We start from the raw sequence: 19,991 nt of genomic DNA on the forward strand, positions 1-19,991 counted from the left end.
CCGAAACTTGGGTGTCATGATTGATGACCAACTAAAATTTGAGGTTCATGTGGCCTCAGTCACTCGATCATGTCGATTCACCCTGTACAACATCAGGAAGATCAGACCCTACCTGTCTGAGCATGCAGCACAACTCCTGGTACAGGCTCTTGTAATATCACGCATCGACTACTGCAACTCCTTACTGGCAGGCTTCTCCCTGCATATACACTTAAACCTCTGCAGATGATCCAGAACGCGGCAGCACGTCTGGTCTTCAATCAGCCCAAAACAGCACATGTCACCCCACTGTTGATATCCCTCCACTGGCTCCCAGTTGCTGCCTGCATCAAATTCAAAACCCTGACACTTGCTTACAAAATAGCAACTAAAATGGCCCCTGTCTATCTGAACTCCCTCATTCAGGTCTACACTCCCTCCCGCCCACTACGCTCTGCCAATGAAAGGCGCCTGGTACCACCACCACAACAGGGCCCTAAGTCACTAGCTAGACTCTTCTCCTCTGTAGTTTCCCGGTGGTGGAACGAGTTACCAAACTCTGTTCGATCTGCAGAGTCCCTCTCAATCTTTAAGAAAAGACTAAAGACCAAGCTCTTTCACGAACACCTCTGCACTTGATGAACTGTAGGGAGAGGAAAAACAAAAAACAAAAAAAAATGCTTCTATGCACTCTAATCATTGCCTTGTTGCACTGCCTGTTAACATCTAGGCCTATGTCCTATCTGGCCCAAACTTAAGCTTTATGGCACTTACTCGTGTTGTTGTTTCCTGACTAGATCCCTGCTTGTGTTGTATCAGTCTCATATGCACGTCGCTTTGGATAAAAGCGTCTGCGAAATGAAAAATGTAAATGTAATGTAAATGTAATAGTAACCATTCTGATCCACACTCCAATCCAGAAGGTGGCGGTAATGCGCCTATCAGCAATTTGCCAACTGCTATTAAACAACAAAAGAAGAGGAAGAAGAAGGGGGAGAAATAAATACGCCACAGAAGAAGAAGAGGAAGGAAACAAACTGAAACCAATAGGCTACGTGACTCAAGATGAGAGAATGACGCAAAAGTAGCATTTGACAGGGCAATGATTCTTCTACTTGTTCCCAATGTGTTAATCTGACCGAGTCTCCACAAAAATGTGCCATTGCTGGAAAGAAGTCGTCTCGATAGAGTAAATAGAGTTGACAAGACGTGCCTTTTTGGAGAGACATGCTACCTCTGAGCGAAGGTATGGTCGCCCGTTGTCAACTGAAATGTGGCTGATTCAGGTTAAAACCCGATTGTGCTTTTGTCTCAGTTTGAACTTGTGGCTGCTCAGTCAGCGCAGTAGCAGCCTGACACAAGACGTTCCTAGTTAACGAGGCAAACATGGTCGCTATGTTTATTAGTCAGATTCACAAGGGATAACGGGCTTGGCTGAGCCCTAATTTTAAGACAATTAGCTGTTTGTCGGTGTTAAATAACAGCAGCTTATGTCCCCCCGGTTGACTAGCCTCCTCAACGTTGCCTAACAACGTCAGCATGGTGAATTACAGCCAGCTCGTCATTAGCGGGTCAGTGCTACTTTACGCTATACGTAGCTAATTGTTACTGTTAACGTTACTGTAGCAGTGTGGAGAGCAGGAACATAATTATGAGCTTCATGTTATGGCAGTCAGTGCTAGCTGACAATGTACACGAGTTCTGGGAAGTAAACAATAACGTATATCTCGATTCCTTTCGATGTTAGATAAGGTACACAAGTGTTCTTGGTAAATTAACTAACGTTAATTGTCCAGTAGTGTTGGGTAGTTTGTTTGATGTGCTAACGATAAAAGATACTGAACGCTTCAAGTTTATGATGATGTAATAATTGTTAGTTATTACAAGTTAATAGTGAAAATGAAACTTGATTTCATACTTTGCATCTGTTGAAAAACTAAAGTACGAAATTATAGAACTTGAATGTTCATTTTGAATTCACTCATTGTGAAGTGAAAACTGATGGTGCAACATAGGCTATAACTTACTGTCCTGTGAACCCAGGCGATGAATACTGTGTAATTACTGTCAGAGAACATTGGCCCACAGCAAGCTTCACTTAACGTCTAACGTGATATCCTGAATTGTCAACCTCTATGTTGTATCTATGTTTTCTAGTGTTGTAGGCTATGAGTGTGGGTGATGGAGGACAATCAGTGTGGGGACTTGGATTACCTCATCCAAGATGAGGACACCCTCATCGAAGGTGTCAGCAACCAGGTCTTATTTGTTGTGGTGCTCAGTGTCACCTTCCTCGCAGGCCTCCTCACTCTGCTGTGCCGGTAAGAAGCAATTTCATCTTTTTTTTTTCTTCAGTAAAATGTGATTAATACAGTTCTGATTACCTAACCTGGTACATTTTGCCCAGTTAGTATATTCTATTAAACACCAAAGTGTCACTAGTTGCTTAAAGGGGACCTATTATAGTCATTTCCAGCTCTATGTTTTTAGTCTGGGACTCCACTTTATGTAGCTCCTCAGGCCGTTTTAGCCCGTCTAGTAATGTGATGTGAGTCGTGAACAAGTCAGCTCTATGATATGATTATTTTTTTACCCTACCCCTAACCCTTCAAAGAGCCATAATTCCCATCAGTACTCCTGTCTCTTTAAGACCCCCCTCCCAATAGTCCACTCTGTTCTGATTGGTTAGCTTCCAGAAGCTGCATCACAGCCAACTTCTGGCCACTCGGGAGGCCACGTAAACAAACCTTGAAGCAAACTACAGTAGTAGGATTTCACTTCTTTTTCTTGTTCTTCACTTGAAATGTCAACTTCTGAAATACATCTGTACATGTTTGAGTGGGAATCTGATCTGAAATATGCGAGTGAACAACGCAAACAACACATGGAAAAAACTTAGCAACAACCTTAGCAACCAAGACTACAGAATAGATGGCTGTTTATAGGCATGCGCACCGATCTGACATGAGCCAGTCGGCAAGGTAGGAAAAAAAACGTCACAAATAAAGCTTTCAGGGTAGGTTGAAGCCTTGGCTTTTGACTTGCAGGGAGCATTTCTTCATACGTTAATCGCAAGTTTTGGAACTTTGACCGTGTTTAACTTACATATCAGACATCATAACAGTATAAAAATAACAGAAAACCACAAAAAACATAGGGTTCCCCTTTAATCTCATGTAGGTGAACTGTTCCCTGTGTTTGACCTGTGTGATAGAAATGCTATTTCAGGTTTAGTAATCTAATTAAACAAGAGTTTCGCTCTTAAACAAAAAAAAATGTAGTTGCTAGGCTGACCAAATACAATACAGTTATTAAAACTTAGAGTTTTTTGTGTTAGCTATTCAAATCATTTGCTAAATGAAAAATGTGGATAGAAAATGTGGATTTATGCTGCTAAATCCTGTTAGCAGCATAAAGCCAAATGTCTGCCCTTTGACCTTGCAGACAAGAAGAGCAGAACATTCATCCTGAGAATCAGGAGCATGTTCGAGCCGTCCGACAACAGCTCCAAACAGAGCAGGTAAATATAACTGTAGCCTTTCTTGCCAAATATGGCTGATATGGCTGCAGAAAATATACAAACAGGAAAAAATACATAAAATCAGACTCAATCAACAATAAATATTTTGCAGGCACAGTAGTTAACAAAGTAACTGCCTTTGTGGTTTTGATGACGTGTATATTAAATGTTCATATGCATTTTAAATTTTTATGTATTTATTTTCTGTCAGGATGAAAATCCTCAGCCGGAGGCCAGGCAGCAGTATTACACAGATATGTCTTGCCCTGTCTGTTTACAGCAGGCTGTTCTGCCTGTGGAAACCAATTGCGGACATCTTTTCTGTGGTAAGACTATTAATAAACACTTTGTAATACCAGACTATTGCATCAGGAAACAGAGAGAAAATATGAAGATGCTTGTCACTGCTTTTTTTTTTAAAATACCCTTTTTGCTAGCAGAATGATTATTATCACATTTGGAATCTGTTTTATTGACTCTCCTGTTGTTGTAAAGTGGATTTGTTTAGTTTTAAAGTCTAAACAGAAATTATAATTAATATAGAAGTTCAGTTGCAAACATGAAAATCAATAATTCAGAAGTATATCTCTTAGATTAATTTGAGCTATTACTTGGCTACTTTTTGTTGTTGAGCTTCAGTAATGTACCATCTTCATTGTTTCTGCATAGGTTCCTGTATTATAGCCTACTGGAGGTATGGCACCTGGCTTGGTGCTATTAACTGCCCCATCTGCAGACAAATGGTGAGACTTGTAATAAATCATGGATGTAGAAAGTCAACTTAAGATTTCATTATCATCATTTTTTCCATGGCAGATGTGCTGTTGATTTCCCTTGCTTCCAAATTTACTCAGATAAATGTTAAATATATAAATAGATAAAATTCTCATCTCCATTCTATCAAATGTTTGTATTGTTAATACAGGTTTCATTCCTTATTAGCACTAGTGTTGTCATTTATTGATTTTTATTTTATTTTATTTCCCCCCTTTGCCCAGGTAACATTGCTCTTCCCACTATTTCATGAGCATGCTGGTCCGCAGACAGTCCAGGATGGTGAGGCAGAACCTCTGCTTATATTAAGAGACATCAACGATTACAACCGCAGGTTCTCAGGCCAACCAAGATCTGTGAGTATACCACAGCTAGATACATATTTAAGCTGCAGTGATTCCAGGTTAGCAGGGCTTACTGTATACAATATTCATATTTAAATTACTTTTACATATCTGATTGGCCAAAAAAAGGTTTTTTTATTTAGATGCTGACTTGTGCAGTGCATTATAATTCAGAGGAGTATACAGTACCATTCAAAAATGTTGACGCACTTTCTGATTTAAGTGAATGGGAAGGTGTGTCCAGACTTTTGACTCGTACTGTATTTAGAACAGACTTATAACAGACTTCTCATAATATTTTTTCTCCTCTGTCTGTCTGTCTGTCTCTCTGTCTCCCCTCAGTATATGGACAGGCTGCGAGACGTGCCCACCCTGCTCCGTCACGCTTTTAGAGAGATGTTCTCTATGGGCGGCCTCTTCTGGATGTTCAGGATCCGAATTCTCCTCTGCCTGGTTGGAGCGCTCACATACCTGGCCTCGCCTCTGGACATCCTCCCCGAGGCGCTTTTCGGTCTCCTGGGATTCATGGACGATTTCTTCGTAATCCTTCTACTCTTTGTGTACATCTCGATCATGTACAGAGAGGTGGTCACGCAGAGACTGAACGGCTAGGTTGTCATGTATAAAAGAGGTTTCAGCTTGCTCACATCAGGCTTGTTTTGGGTGGGGAGTGAACTCAGTGGTGGACATGTAAGACTGGAAATGATCAAAGGACAGTTGACCAATAATGCTGGTTCACTCAACAGGGTTTATTTTGAAGCCTAGGATGTTACTTCATTGCTGGAGAGGGCTTAACAAGCTCTTATGTGTTGACTCTGTATATAGAACACCCCATTAATGGTTCATAGGTTGAGTCAGAGCATGTGAACAACTATAAAACACATGGACGGACAGACTGGGAAATGATAGTGTGAATATCTACTGTTTCACTTACTGCAGTAAGCCAGGAAAATCCTTTTAGCCCATTCAGGTACTTAAGGGACACTCCTAACTGAATGGGTAGCATTGCCAAAAGCAGTCATTTAGGTAGTGTGCATATCATCATACATGTTTAATATAATGTAATCTTATTTACAGGAAATACAAGAACAACTGTATTGATGGCAGTGTCTTGATAATCTTCATATAAAGTTTTCTCTCTGCTGCATTCAGATTGTGCCAGATAAAGAAGTGATACAAGAACCATCATACTGTGGCTATTACAGCCTGTTTGATCAATTACACTGATGATGCACTTATATACTGTATGTAACCTGGTGACTATGCATATTCATTTGACTTGAAAGAGACAGCTTCCCATGCTTTTGTGAAAATCACTTTACCAGCAACAGATTAGATTTATTGATTAAATCTGATGAAATCTGAAACTTAATGCAGGCATCCATGGCTGCAGCTGTGAACCCATGGTGTCACTTCATGGCCTCTCAATTGACATATTCTTCGAAATTCGAGGAAAAAAGTAATCAAAGATTGATTATAGATGATGATGTTGAATGTAATTTCCCGCAAGTTATGAATGTTAACTTATCCTCTCAAAGTTTATCTTGCCACTCTGAAGATGAGTGATTTTGGATTTTTGCCTCCTGTACAGATCTAACAATCTTCATCAGTCAGTGGGTGAAGTTCTCCATGCACACCGCAAAGCTTTTCAGATTCTGTGTTTCATTTTTGGAACATCAGTATTATACTTTTTTTTTTTTAGTCCATATGTAAATAAAAAAAATGAATTAAGAATAAGAAGTAAACATGTTTATAATATTCATTTGTTCTTTATATTTTCCACCTGAATTGTAAATACACATTTGGAAAAGGAACATTTACTTGACTAGACTGATTAAAAATTCATGAGTGAGGTCTTGGGCTGTCGAAGTGATCAATTGAAGATCTATGTTATGAACTTTGGCAGGTGTACGTAAAGATGCTGTTTTCGTTCTCAACCTTTTTGACTTGTGACCCCTTAAATGAACCCACTGTTGTAGCTTGTGTTGACCGGTCCAGCCGAAGATAGATATTCACTTTTCTGGTCAGAAGAAAAGAGAAGTCAAAAGCTTAGGAAGAAAAGTTCAAGAGACACAATCAATAAGAGTATAAAACATATTGAATTTGTAGAGAGAAGATTTATTCTGTTCCTATCAAGTTTTTTCTTAGCACCCTAAAGTTAATGCGAATCCATGAGGGGTCCTGACCCTCAAGCTGGAAATGGCTGCTTCTGAGTGGTAGCTGAAACTTAACCCAGGCCACTTGCTTTCATGGTGCTCTATTTGCTGAGCAAGCATCTGCCTTCATGTTCATGAATAGGAGGAGGTTGAGGTTCATGTGGCAGATCAACTGTCGACTGTAAAATTCACTCAGCTCCAGATCACCAAAAAAAAAGACCATAAAGACCATTGGTTCCTTTTTGGAATGTCTTATAGGTGTGGCACATGCCAAGCTACGTCATATCTTTTTACTACCCTTACTGATTAGCATCCCTTCCGGTTTGTCTCTGGGGTGTTGACACAACCTCCACCCTTTTCTTTTAAATAGCCAAACTAAAGGCAATTAAAGCAGCAAGTGTTGTAAGTGCTTCTGCTGAGAACCGGTTAGGTGAGAGTCTTAACCCTGGTGGGAAAATGCTGTACTATAGCTGCTGGAAGAGTCAGTGTTATGGCGCTATCTGCATCAGAAGTGCCTGAGTGTAATTAGAACCATTTGAAAAAATGACATCAGTGATTCATGATTGACTCCAAACATCAATTATCCTCTGGGAGTGAATCTGTAGGTGTAATGTGCATGATTCACCAGTGTGTCTGCCTGAACCTGCTCCTATGATGCTCTAGACAAATCCGGCATGTCTCTGAGCACAACCCCTCCATCTTCCTGTGGAATTGTTAACTGTGAAGTTAACTGCACTTGCCCGAACTTGGTTCTGACTCTGTTCAATGGAGAAGAGTAGATATGACACCTATTCATATTATAGACTGCTTCCAGTTTGGTTTAAAGTCAATAAGAGTATTAAATTGATTTACTAACTTTTTGCAATTGCCTGTATGTACTTTTGTGGGCATGACCATCATATAAATTGAATTCAGTGCCATTTTGTTTACTATTGTGTTTGTCATGTTTTGGGTTAGGTGCAAAATTCCCTTTTACAAATGGCAAGTTAACACACCGTTGTGTATTATAGAGCTAAAGGAGGAATGTGCTAAATCAGTTGCTTCCAAACTTTCTGGTTTTTAACATTAAAAATGAAGCAGTCCACATGTGATCCTCCTCACCAGTTGTATAGTATATATCTACCAATTTAGAGGCCTGAAGAGGTAAAAGTATTCAGCAATTAACAAGAAGAAAAAGCAGGAATTAGATGTCGTTCTGTTTTCTGCTTTCCTATGCTGGTTACCACCTTATGATCCCTCTAATTTAGCTTTCTAGCCTATAGACAGACATAAGTAATATGTAACTGATGACTATGCTATTTGGGCCCAGCCATAGTCCACTCTAATATATTTTATTTCTCTGCTCCTGCCACAAGCAAGCAATGCTGAATTATATTAGTTGTCTGTGTGGCAATTAATTTATGTTTATTTGATTAATTACAAATCTGTTCATTCAGCGATATGCACCACTCAAGCACTATAAAACTGAAAAGGTAATGCTAAGGTCACCTCTCCCTTGTTAGCTAGTTTTGAGGCTTATCTGTCTGATAGAGGGGTCTTGTGTAAAAATCTGGTTTTAATATCTTTCTTACATACTTACATGGCGCATGTCCTTTAACAAATTTGAATTTGATCAAGTTTTGACATACAGCAAACCGAGGGCAGGATGGTAATCCAGTGATGGAATACAGATGATTGGTTTCTGGCATCCTGACCAATATATTTGGATAATATATGATAAGATAGCACATGAGCCAGGGTCACAAGCATTGTAGCACCACCAGCACCCATAGGGGCCCACAGCCCTTTTTTTGTCCGTGCCCCCCCCCCTCCAGCAGATTAATCTGGCCCTGCAAGCAAGTGTCCCTTTTTGGGTTTTTTTCTCCTTAATCTTGACAGTGGCTGTATATGACGCGTAAACGCCTCTCCTAGCTTTAAAATATACCTCATAGATTTTTATGTCATTCATGCGTAACAGAAAATGTTCTTCCACTGGAACTGGATAGTGGGAGTGTTCCTTTAAATGCGCTGCAGACTCCGCCCACCCAGCCCTCCTCCGGCAGACGCCGGCCGACGGATTGAGACACCCAGAGAGTGAGAGACCTCGGGAGTATATGAAGCCGACTGTTAACTTCAGGCTCTGTTCACCTCGCAAAGGCAGCCTACGTTAGGTAACGATGAGTACATCGGAGTCCCTGGATCGAATGGAACTCTGTGAAAGCCTGCTGACATGGGTATGTTATAAAATACGAAGTTTGGGGGTTATTTTCACTGACAGACAGCCCTCCGGTGTCAGCGACGCTAGCTAGCATACAAGGCTAATGCTAGCTCGGTGAGCTAACGGGGAACGTTAGGAAAATGACACGGGCTCAAGTTGGTTACGTATGCAGGCCAGCTGTTTGCTAGCAGCCAGCAAATCATATACCCTGTCAAGACTATAATTTTGGGTCTAGCTCTGTGCAACCGGGTTTTTAGTTAGCTCAACTTTCCTAATGCCCCGTCGTATGTTGTAACGGGCGGATCAAACGGCAGAGACGTTGGCCTCGTTCTGGTACGATGCTTTTTTGGCGAAGGCTTTTTTTTCTCTCCGGGTTGAGCATATAACGTTACAGCACCGTGTCTGCTTTGAGTCTGAATTCCTGTCATTGTTTTCCAATGTGACATGTCCGATCTCTCCTCCCCTTCCTCCCTTTTCTCTGATCAAAATAGAGAAATACAGAGGAGCCTCCCGGCCTGGGATTTATATGAAGTTACCCCAGATTATTCCAGGCAAATCCTGAAAACAAAGATCCACCAAGTGGCGAAAAATGCATCAGATTGGAGGATCACGTGCTGCCGATTGGCGCATGTTTACATTGTTGAACTGCAGCAATGTGGCTAGAGCTGCGACGATAGAGAAATGTATTTGTAGCTCGATAATGTTGTAATATTTTGGATATGCCTGTTGATACAGCATTTAATATAAAGCAGATATGGGTGATGTGCGAGGAAAAAAAAATCATTGCTCATATGAATATGACAGCCAAGGAAATATTCATTCAATGTTCATGTCACACTCAGAGTGTAGTAACCTCTGAAAAGTTAATCTCAAGGAAAATGCAACAGCTGATTTAATTGAAAAGCTTTTAGTATATGTGTGACTACAGCTTGCATCACAAAACATCACTCCCATGTGTAAATGTGAATGGATTGGCTGAGACGGCATGTGATGGAAACTGTGCACAGGTACTTAAATGTTTTCACTAAACACATCTGGCATAAATGTCAGTAGTTTACAGTGAAAACATGCATGTGGTTATAGCAGAGCTCAGTACAGGCAAGCCACCCTGCTTCTGCATAGTCATGTGCTTCCTTACATGTCATGCAATCATGCTCGAAATCAATTTGTGGATTCACTTTTGTGAAATGGAGAAGTAGGTCTTTGAGAACTTGCATGTTGCATGTGAACATTTTTTTTAAAGTAAATATTTCATTTCCACTATTATTCAAAATGAAAACAAAAACAAAGTGTTTGCATAGCGACTCTTTTGGGAGCTACAGCTTTTGAAACTGAAAATGATAACCGGCACAAAATATAGCCTATTCAACAATTTGGTAGGATATATTCAGTACATACACAGCTGCAGCCAATCTGCATGCTGTGTCTGTTCATGCACCAGTGTCTGCTCCTCTTGTTGTTGCCAGAGCTCGGCTTATGTATGAAAACTCAGAATGACCTCTCTTAGTGTTCCTAGTAATGGTGTTGCTTGCAAACATTCCACACATACCTGTTAACTGTGAAGTCACAACTGTGATGGTTACTTTAACGCCTCAGACTGTACCTCTGCTTATGAAACAGCAGTGCAGATACTGAAGCAACTGTTTCTGCTGTAAGTCAAATCAGTAGGAAGCCCAAGCAGTTTGGATTTTATAGATATTGAGAAACAAGAAACAGGTTATTTCATAAATATGATATTTGATTACAAATAAACTAATAACAGAATTCAAGAAGCCACAGTCTAAAGTGAATGTGTTTTTATTATTATAGTCTGTTGGGTCAGAATACCAAAGTAAAGGCTGCTTATCATGAATGTGTTGCCACTTCCACATACATAATGTGTTACTTTCTAATAGTATGTTTATCCTCTTAGGGTTCTCAGTAAAGATAAACGAATAAAGTTATTTTAAGGTTTTTTTTTAGAGGTTACAGTCAGGGAAACATACCTGTAAAGCATGCAGTATTATGATATCAATGTGGAAACATTTAAGCAGATGTCAGCCAAATACTTTGATGTGGTTATAGAGTATATCTGCTCTATCAGCTACGTTTTTAATCTGATGGTAGTTGCCTGTTCTACAAACTAATAGCCTATGTCTAATAAGATTATGTGGTGCGAGTGATCAAATTAAATCCCATGACATTGTAGTCACTGGGCAAGAATTTTAAGTTTTTCTTTTTTTAACCACATAAACAAACATATTTGTACCTACAATAGGTCATTTGGTTCAAGGAAATGATTGGTTTCAATTGAGCAGAGCTATATAGCCTTAGCTCAATGGTTATTGTGTAATTTCCGTGGTGACTTTTTTTTGTCACATTTCTCCATGTCTATTGATAACTATAATTTAATCATCTCTATAGCTCTCCCATATGGGGAGAAAGACTGCTCAGCAAAAAATAACTGGATATATATACATATATGGAAACAATGCAATGGGTTTCACAAAACCACTAGGTGCATTGACTGCATTGTTTCTTGGTTGTTTATGTAACACATACTGTACATGTGCCTCTACTTCATCAGGCACCACATGCCCATTCACTGTTATTTCTGAAGTTGTATGAGTTTGGCATGTGTGGAAAATGTTGTTCTTCCCATTGGAAAAAAAACACATCAAATTAGAATTAGCTGACCGATGTTATGCACCCTAATTTGGACCTTTGATCCCCCATAATGGTAATAGTCTGGAGGGCCAGTATCCTGATTGTGATCACTTCCATTATGACTTAATGAGAAAGCTTTTGCAGCCTGTTTTTTTTTTTAAATACTGGTCACGTGACACTTGTTTTTTCCCCCAATTTAACTGTCTGGAAACAGTTAGGAAAAGCAACTGTTTCCACAGACTCTTAGGTGTGGATTTCCTTTTTTGATCTCAGTTTGCTCTCTCTGTTTGAGTTTTGCATGTCCGTGCTTCAGCTCTGGCTTACTTGTGTTCTTAAATCAATATGTTTAAGAATATGGTTTCTGTGTGTTTTTCAATGGCTTGAGTTCTGTGGTTTTTCAAAACTGAACACAGTAAATTCTAAAATAAGATAAGAAATCCAGTTTATGTCACAGAATACTTATCTCTGCTACGGGAAATTTTGTCATTTGCATCAGCTTTGTGCACGTAACTCGGAAAGTGAGCTTATGATTGGAAATGCACCTTTTGATGAAGCATTTTCTGGCTCTAGGTTCCTTCATACAAACCTTTGAAGTTTCATACACTGTCACATTCACATTTTTCAATGCAGGATGTAGTTTTGGTTAACAATTCCAATTACAAACAGGCAGTCTCTTTTCAATTTTTTTTTAGGTAAATTCCCTTTAACAGGCTTATCTCTCCTTTCAGCAGATTGCTCTAGATGATTAAGACTGATGAGCTGTTATCTGGCGAGACTTTGGAACATGAACAAATCTTAGCTAAACTAGAACCTCTTAATACCTCAATTCACATGATACTTTGTTTCCATCAGTTAGAATACAGTTGTTCTGCGGTCTGTTCACTCTGAGGCAATTCATCCACTGTCTGTAGAAACGAGCCAAACCTAAGTCAATCACAGCTGTGTCAGCTCATCTCAAAACTTGGCAGTAGCTGGCTACAAACTCTGACATAACCCACACATACAGTGTTCCCTGGTATATTATGGAAAGGTTTTGGAGGATTCAGTTTTGATTGAAGGGTGAAGATTTACTTTCAAATGAAAATAAGTTTTGACCTTAATCATCATATTACAACCCACACACATGGATTGGGCTCTAACAAGACTTGAGATACTGCACAGTGGGGTGTCCTGGTGGCTGAGTGGTAAAGGCGTTGGCCATTTTAGGCCTAGTAGCTATGAGTAGCCCAACAGGGTAGCTGTTAAAGTTTTCTGTAATAATGAAGGGAATAAATAAAATATTTACCAATAGATGAAGTGGTTGTTGACCTCCTTTTACTCTACTGTCAGGTTCAGCGATTAATATAATCATAATAAGCTGATTGAGAGGTGATCCTGATGACGCGGTAGACATGGCTTAGCCCAGAGCTATCCGAAGAGTTGTGATGTTACAACTGAAATCATGCTGAAATCAAGTCAGGATCACTTATATTTCTACTTTTACACTGTGGGCTACAGGCCATTTGCCCAGGAACATAGCTCAAAGGTTCAGTATACAGATTAAACATTTCCCTCTGTTTCTTCACAGCGGTATTGGTTTCAGTCTTATCACTGTATTTCCCATCAACAAAATCGGCGGCTTGATTCGGCCAGCTAATTATAATTAGACTAACCAAAAGGTATCTTTATATATCTGCCTGATCAGCATTCAAGGCGTAAACTGGGACACAAATAATTAACTTCTGAAAGCATAATTTTTGTGTCAGAAGAGCTGGCAAAATGGCGCTTCGTTCCCGCTGATCGCCTGTGTTTGCCCAGTGTCCTACACAGCATAAAGCAGCTCACCTGTACTGCTTCACTGGGGCTTTTCAAGAGACATTACATGGGTTTACTCTCCATTTAAATGCTTTGTGATCCAGTGGTGTGTATACTGCAGTTGTAGTTGTACCTCTAGATGTGACATGCAGTCAAACGTGGAGCTCACATGGCCATGGGAACCTATTGCTGCTTGGGAACAATAGTTTAGGAGGTCAAAAAAGGCAACAGAGCCCTGCAAAAATTACTCTTGGTCAGTCATGTTCAAAATGTAACAGATAGTGCCAGGGTTTTTTGACCTCAAAAGGATGATCACCAGAGAGAAAAGTTGAAATAACTGTGATTTGTAGTAAGTTTAGAGGCGATTACAACCTCTGTTAAACTTGTGGAGAAGCTGGTAGATTGAAAGTGACTGATCTAATACCTCAACTCACCAGCCAAAATAGGTGATGGTCTTTCAACCTGACATCAAGCACCAAGCCATCAGTCTTTTTTTCTCCTCAAAAAGGCTGTTTAACAGTCTGTACATGACAACTCTGTCGAGGCTCTTTTGTGGGTTGTATGTATTTGTGAGGGTCTGGTTGATCCTATGTTTTCTTTTCTTCCGCCTCTTTCCTGCAAAGGGAAATGATGCGGACCAAATGTTGCTGTGGTGGAGAGACATCACCAAGTTAAGAACAAAAACTCTCAAAGCAACCAGTTCTACCATAAAAATTGGTCTAATTTTAATTCATTTTAGGGCTGTGTCACTCCAGGAGAAAAGTGAACAGCATGCGCATAATACATTGTTTTTCTCACATCTAAATTAATGCATTTGTGTCATCTTACTCGCCAGTATTGCGTTCCAGTAGTATCTAAAAATAGGAAGTCGGCATGTAACCCACTCTACAATATGAGGAAGCATCACATGAAAGGGTGTCATCTTGTTTGTGCTTTCGTGTAAATTTGGCAGTTCTATTCAGCTGAACTGGTAGATTATGGAGTGGACACTTGGTGTGGGTAATAGAAGCCGGTAATGTTTTTGCAGTCTCTCACTGGTAATTGGTGTTATGTAATCATGGGTATTGTTTTGGTTCTGTGTTGGCTCTAGGTCAGTGGCGGGCTTTAGCTACTAGCTGCCTGACTGATAGACAGAGAAGCTGTCTTATTGGTGCTTGGCCACCTGAAAACCTAGGAAGCTAGTTAAACTTGAAATTGAACTGCTTTTTTGTTCTGTAGATCTGTTTCACACAAGGTGTCAAGGTGCGCTTAATGAAAGTCTTGAGAAACTTTTACCCAAGTAAAAATCATCAAATTGCCTAACTGTGTCTGCTCGTTATCTGTTGAGGGATAGAAGGTCATTTTGCAGCCATTACAGCATGTAAAAAATTCACATTTAAGCAGTGAGATCTGTCATTATGTCCAACTGGTAATCTAAAGTAAAACAGCAGTCTTAAACCTTTTTAAGAAACATTTTAAAAACATTACAGTTATCTTAATTTATCCAGTGACATCGTGGATGTTACTGTGAGTGTCACGTTGCCCTCATGCCTTGTGTATTTGTCCTTTACTGTGTACAGTGTCACATGGCCTTTTTGTTTATTTATCTCTGCCTCCGTCTCTGCTGATAGGCTAAATGATAACTCAGTGCTTCCAGATCCTTTTCTGTGGATTAATGAAATGCTGCTCCACATCCCAGACATGAGTTTGTTCTTAAGAATTAAAAATCACAGCGAATTCACATCTTCTTTTTAAACCTCTTTATAACTGTTCAAAATAGATACCCAAGTTAGTGTAACATAGTAGTAGGAGATGGTTGTTATTACACCATGTGTATTTTAAGAAAATTGTGTCATACATCCAGCAGTTTCATAGCAGTGGTCTGAGACAGCAACAAGTAATTTAAATCCAGCTTTACTTTATGCGGATCCTTTATCAGAGATTTAATCTGTGTCCCTGGTTGGTAGGCGTTCCCTCAAACTATTTGAACAATCTGTTGAATCTCTCGATTGTTGCCTTCTGCTCTTGGTCGATCTGTGACGAAGGGCTTGAGAGCCGCATGTCATGTTTGTGCCACGTAATGAAACGTGAGACAGACAGAATGATGCACAGGCAGAATTTCAACCTCGCCGTTTTCTTCTTGTCAGAATTCCAACATTCCTGCTCTCAATTTCCTCCTCTGGCACGTGGACTGTTGGCATGTAGACTTAAAAATATTCACTTCTGTCTCGGCAACAGACTTTCAGCCTGGAGGAAAAGAAGTAGAGAACAATATAAAGGGTACAAAGAGAACAAAGAGATGCCAAGTGAGGTAGCTGGAAGGGAAGAAAATAGATTTGAGGTGAGATGTAAAAGAAATGATGAAGCAGAGTTGAGAGAACATTTGAGGGAGCAGTAAGTGTGAGCCGTGTGCTTGTGATTGCCCTTACTCTAAACTACTACTATATTTTTTTATCTTCGACAATACAATATAAAGATAAAATTGAAATACACAAAAATGGTTAATGGTGATGGAAAAAGCAAGCACCATTCCCACAGTTGACCTGTTGAAACTTTGAGGAGGAAGAGGGTGTTGTAGCTTTAAAATGTTGAACGTTTTGAACAGATTTTATTGTAGGTGCACTTAACGAACTGGTAACTCCACGTAATTACATAGTTTATCCTGCACCCAGCACTCAACCTTTGTGTGTGTGTGTCTGTTTATTGTTTAGATCCAGACGTTCGGAGTGGAGGCTCCGTGCAAGACAGTAGAAGACTTGACGAGTGGTGTCGTCATGGCCCAAGCTCTACAGAAAATGTAAGTTGTCATTCTTAAGGTTGGCATATTAGAAAATGCGGTATTTGAGTCAGCAGAATTTTTAAAGGAACACTTTCCATGTTATTTTACGTTATGGGCGGTGCATGTTGCCATTTCTGTTAAAGCTGGCAACACTTGTTTATGCCTTGCTTCTTTACAAAAACCCAATTTATTTAATTTAATCTATTCTCTTGTCTGTCTGGATTTTCTAGAGATGTAGTGTATTTCAATGACGCTTGGATTAGTAGAATCAAGCCAGAGGTTGGGGACAACTGGAGGTTAAAGGTAAGGATCAATTTTTTTTGTTGTTGTTTTATTAGTAGGGATGCATGGTTTAGGTTTTATGGGGCCAGTTTCTTTTTTTCCCCCCATCATCTCAGACATATCCAAGTGTAAATGAAAATATCTTCATTCAGATATTTAAATTATGTATTTCTTTATGACTTGGTGATCCCACTACTATTTTATCACATTTTAAATTTTAGATTCATTTTATATTGTTTAAGCTGTGTTTTAACCTTTTTTTTTGTGAGTTACCTCTGGTATTTAAACTCTGTTTCGATGTAACCTGTGTTAGTTGCATTCCTCAAATGGTATCACTACAGTAGTCTTGATATTTTTAATATTCTGGGGGAATCTCTGCATAAATTCTCTCTTGTTTCAGATCAGCAATCTAAAGAAAATTCTGAAAGGCATCCTAGACTATAACCAGGAGGTAAGAAGAATCTACTGTATTAATTATGAAATAGAGACACTTAATCACCACCCAGCATCCTGACTATATAAGCAGTTGTGTTTGCTCTTAGGGAGAAGTTATGACTACTCCACCCTTAATCCCTTTAGCACTAATTAACATATTAACAGGGGAAGCAAGATGTTAGTGTGTGTGGATTTTGTACAGAATAGTCTGTGTTGAATCGCACTTATGATATTAAATATCTCACTCGCCTTTCAGGAAAACCACCTGTGGCATGTATGGCTCCTGGCAAATAGTCACATCGTTGTGTGTTGTTTTTTTATTATGTCAATGAGATCCTCTGCAGGCACCGTGACGCCCTGTAAAACTATAATTATTTGATTGAGTAATTATTTGAGCATGAATTAAGCTGAATATTCAAAATTCTGCTCCTGGCTTCAAAAGGTTTTTAAGGATCTAAGATATTAATCAATGACAACACAGGCCATGATAATCCAGTTTTCATATAACAAAGTATTTACATAATTAAAAAGTCTTGTCCCTCTCTAGATCCTAGGCCAGCACATTAATGACTTCATACTACCAGATGTTAACCTTATCGGAGAACACTCTGACGCCGCAGAACTTGGGAGGATGTTACAACTTATACTGGGCTGTGCTGTCAACTGTGAACAGAAACAAGGTGTGTATGGCATACTGTGTTGTGATTGTGTGCAATGTATGATTTGATGTAAAAAAAAAAAAACAATGTTCTTTTACATCACTATGCATTAACAACTGACTGAGGATCTCATATTTACCTCATAATTTTGATTCTCTGTATTCTCTAGAATACATCCAAACCATAATGATGATGGAGGAATCGGTGCAGCATGTTGTCATGACAGCCATCCAAGAGGTAGACCATCACACTGTTTAGACCTCAAACGGTTTTTGCAGATAATAATTGATTTAATAATGAGAATATGGTGGGATTGATCAGACAGATTTTTATCAGGAAACAGGGTTATAGGTGAGTTTGGGAGGGCACACCTGCTGGTAAAGCACGACTGACAAAACAGTCCTGCTTGCTGATTGTAATCATTCCTGAACCAAGGTGTAACTAGTTCAGTGTTGGTGCTGTGTACACTAAAGTTCTTGCAACCATTAACCTTTTTTTTCTTGTGTCTGTAGCTGATGAGTAAGGAGACTCCAGTGGTGGAAGGAAATGACTCATATGTGGATCTAGACAGACAGGTATGAAGACTTCATGAAACCTCCCTGTGGTTCATTTGAATGCCTTTGTTTCATCTCAAATTTCAGGAGCAACACTATATTGTGAATTTTACGAATTGCTAAATTTCCTTGTGTGAAACTCTTTCATTTTGGTCATTTTGTCAGAAAGTATTCAAAGATATTTTAAGTTTAAACGTAACTTCTTTGGATTAAATAAACTTTTAAGGCACAATGTTGAACATTCACATGGTGGACCCACTGAAATCACACATGGACACCCTCCAGTATCTGGATTTTCCACTGAAATCCCAACGCCAATGTCAGTACACACAAACCACTCACTATGACACATGACCCAGAACTCCCCCTCAACCCGTGTTTCATCCTCCCCCCTTTTTGGCCACAGTCCTGTAAAACAGCAGGATCTGTGGAAACGCTAGCTTCAGCAGAATCTCTGTGCTACTCTGCCATTACTACTGTGTACAAACTTCTGAAAAAACATCTCACACTGTTTTTTGGTTAAATATATGTTTACCTCTAGATCCAGATATATATTTGTGTTTTTTTTAAGTTTGATCCAAGTGGACAATAAGTGAAATAAGTCTGAAGGGTTCTGATTTTTTTGTTTCCTTCTTCTCTCAGCTGAAGAAGACAGTTGAGGAGCTGAATGATGCTTTGGCTACCAAGGAAGAGATTGCCCAGAGGTGTCGTGAGCTTGACATGCAGGTTGGTTTTATGCAGGCTTGTAATCCCTCATGCTTAAGATCTTAGACAGCTGGTTTTCTACATCACAGTATGCGGTTACTTGAATAACCAAACCTGAAAGACAAGACTAGACCACTCTGTGTATTTGTGGTCCTGGAAATTAAAACCTGATCGTTTCATCATAGCATTTCTAAAGTGTTAAAAATTGTTTGTTAAAAATATCAGTATTTTCAGAAAATGCCATTAAGTATATGGCCTGACCCTTTAGTCAGTTTGTATAATTTGAACTGCTGAGTGTCAGACATTACTCATTAGTCTTAAGTAATGATAATTGTCTTTAGAAAATGCCATTTTGAAACAGAAATTCGTTGTAAAAATCAAAAAGGAATTCAGTGGTTCTTTAACTAAAAGATTAGATTGGTGAAATGTACTGTAGATAAATGAGTGCTTGACTTATGTACAGTTATTGTATTGTTTGCGATAACATAGTTGATTGTTTATTAGGTTGAATTTTGACTGGTATTGTGTGTATATATAGAAAAACAACACAGTATAAAGTATTTAGCATTCCCACATCCACCCTGAACTGAAAGTTGTATTTACTTTTTCTGCTATGTTTTTTTTGTTGTTTTTTTTTACTCTTTTACTATCTAACTGATTATCTCACACTTCATACTTTTACAGCTGTTTTTTTGGGTACACTTTAAAAGCAGCTCCCTTTTTTACATAATTACATTGTAATTACATTGATTTCAAAACAGCTGATTGTGTTGTGACTGATGGGCCTGTATTTCTACTGCTGATAAATGATTTCCTTTTCCTTTCCTTTTTCACTGTACTAATGACACAGTTATTGCAGAAAAATGGAGCTGTAATTTTAAAGGGTTACCTAGTCTTCAGTTGTGTTCAATCAGTCTCCTCTTATTTCCTGACTATGTCAATACTGTGTGCCTTTTTTTAAAGGCCCTTCGTTTCCAAGAGGAGCGTGATAGACTGAGGTTAGAGTTTAATGAGCTAGAAGAGAGGGTAAATCCAAACTTTCTTTTCTTTCTGTCTCTTTTTTCCATCCATGGTGTGTGGCGTGTCATATAGTCCTGGATTTTCTCAGCCTGCTTGCACCAGATTTCCCTTCTCCAAATCGTGTGTGCATGTGTGTGTACACTTCTGTGCACAAGTGTTTGTGCACAC

The 19,991-nt window shown here is 39.2% G+C and overlaps 2 protein-coding genes across 5 annotated transcripts in view; both read left to right on the forward strand.

Annotated features, from left to right (window-relative positions):
* Positions 1-971: 971 nt before the first annotated feature.
* On the forward strand, positions 972-6,477 carry rnf170 (ring finger protein 170). Its single transcript, XM_044334354.1, has 7 exons — positions 972-1,225; positions 2,137-2,300; positions 3,424-3,499; positions 3,711-3,825; positions 4,169-4,242; positions 4,498-4,629; positions 4,960-6,477. The coding sequence occupies exons 2-7, from the start codon at positions 2,161-2,163 to the stop codon at positions 5,227-5,229; spliced, it is 807 nt and encodes a 268-aa protein (XP_044190289.1). The 5' UTR covers positions 972-1,225; positions 2,137-2,160; the 3' UTR covers positions 5,230-6,477.
* Positions 6,478-8,822: 2,345 nt separating this feature from the next.
* Positions 8,823-19,991, forward strand: part of hook3 (hook microtubule-tethering protein 3) — a 30,276-nt gene continuing 19,107 nt past the window's right edge. For 2 of the 4 annotated variants that reach the window (XM_044333249.1, XM_044333248.1), the window contains exons 1-9: positions 8,823-8,986; positions 16,101-16,186; positions 16,399-16,471; positions 16,851-16,901; positions 17,433-17,565; positions 17,714-17,781; positions 18,057-18,119; positions 18,741-18,824; positions 19,767-19,829. In XM_044333249.1, coding sequence (XP_044189184.1) covers positions 8,930-8,986; positions 16,101-16,186; positions 16,399-16,471; positions 16,851-16,901; positions 17,433-17,565; positions 17,714-17,781; positions 18,057-18,119; positions 18,741-18,824; positions 19,767-19,829 — 678 coding nt within the window. In that variant the 5' untranslated portion in view covers positions 8,823-8,929. The remainder of the gene's footprint in view (positions 8,987-16,100; positions 16,187-16,398; positions 16,472-16,850; positions 16,902-17,432; positions 17,566-17,713; positions 17,782-18,056; positions 18,120-18,740; positions 18,825-19,766; positions 19,830-19,991) is intronic. The other 2 variants (XM_044333250.1, XM_044333251.1) reach the window with 1 other exon arrangement.

This window comes from Thunnus albacares, chromosome 18, assembly GCF_914725855.1.
Source record: "Thunnus albacares chromosome 18, fThuAlb1.1, whole genome shotgun sequence".
Taxonomy (NCBI): Eukaryota; Metazoa; Chordata; class Actinopteri; order Scombriformes; family Scombridae; genus Thunnus; species Thunnus albacares.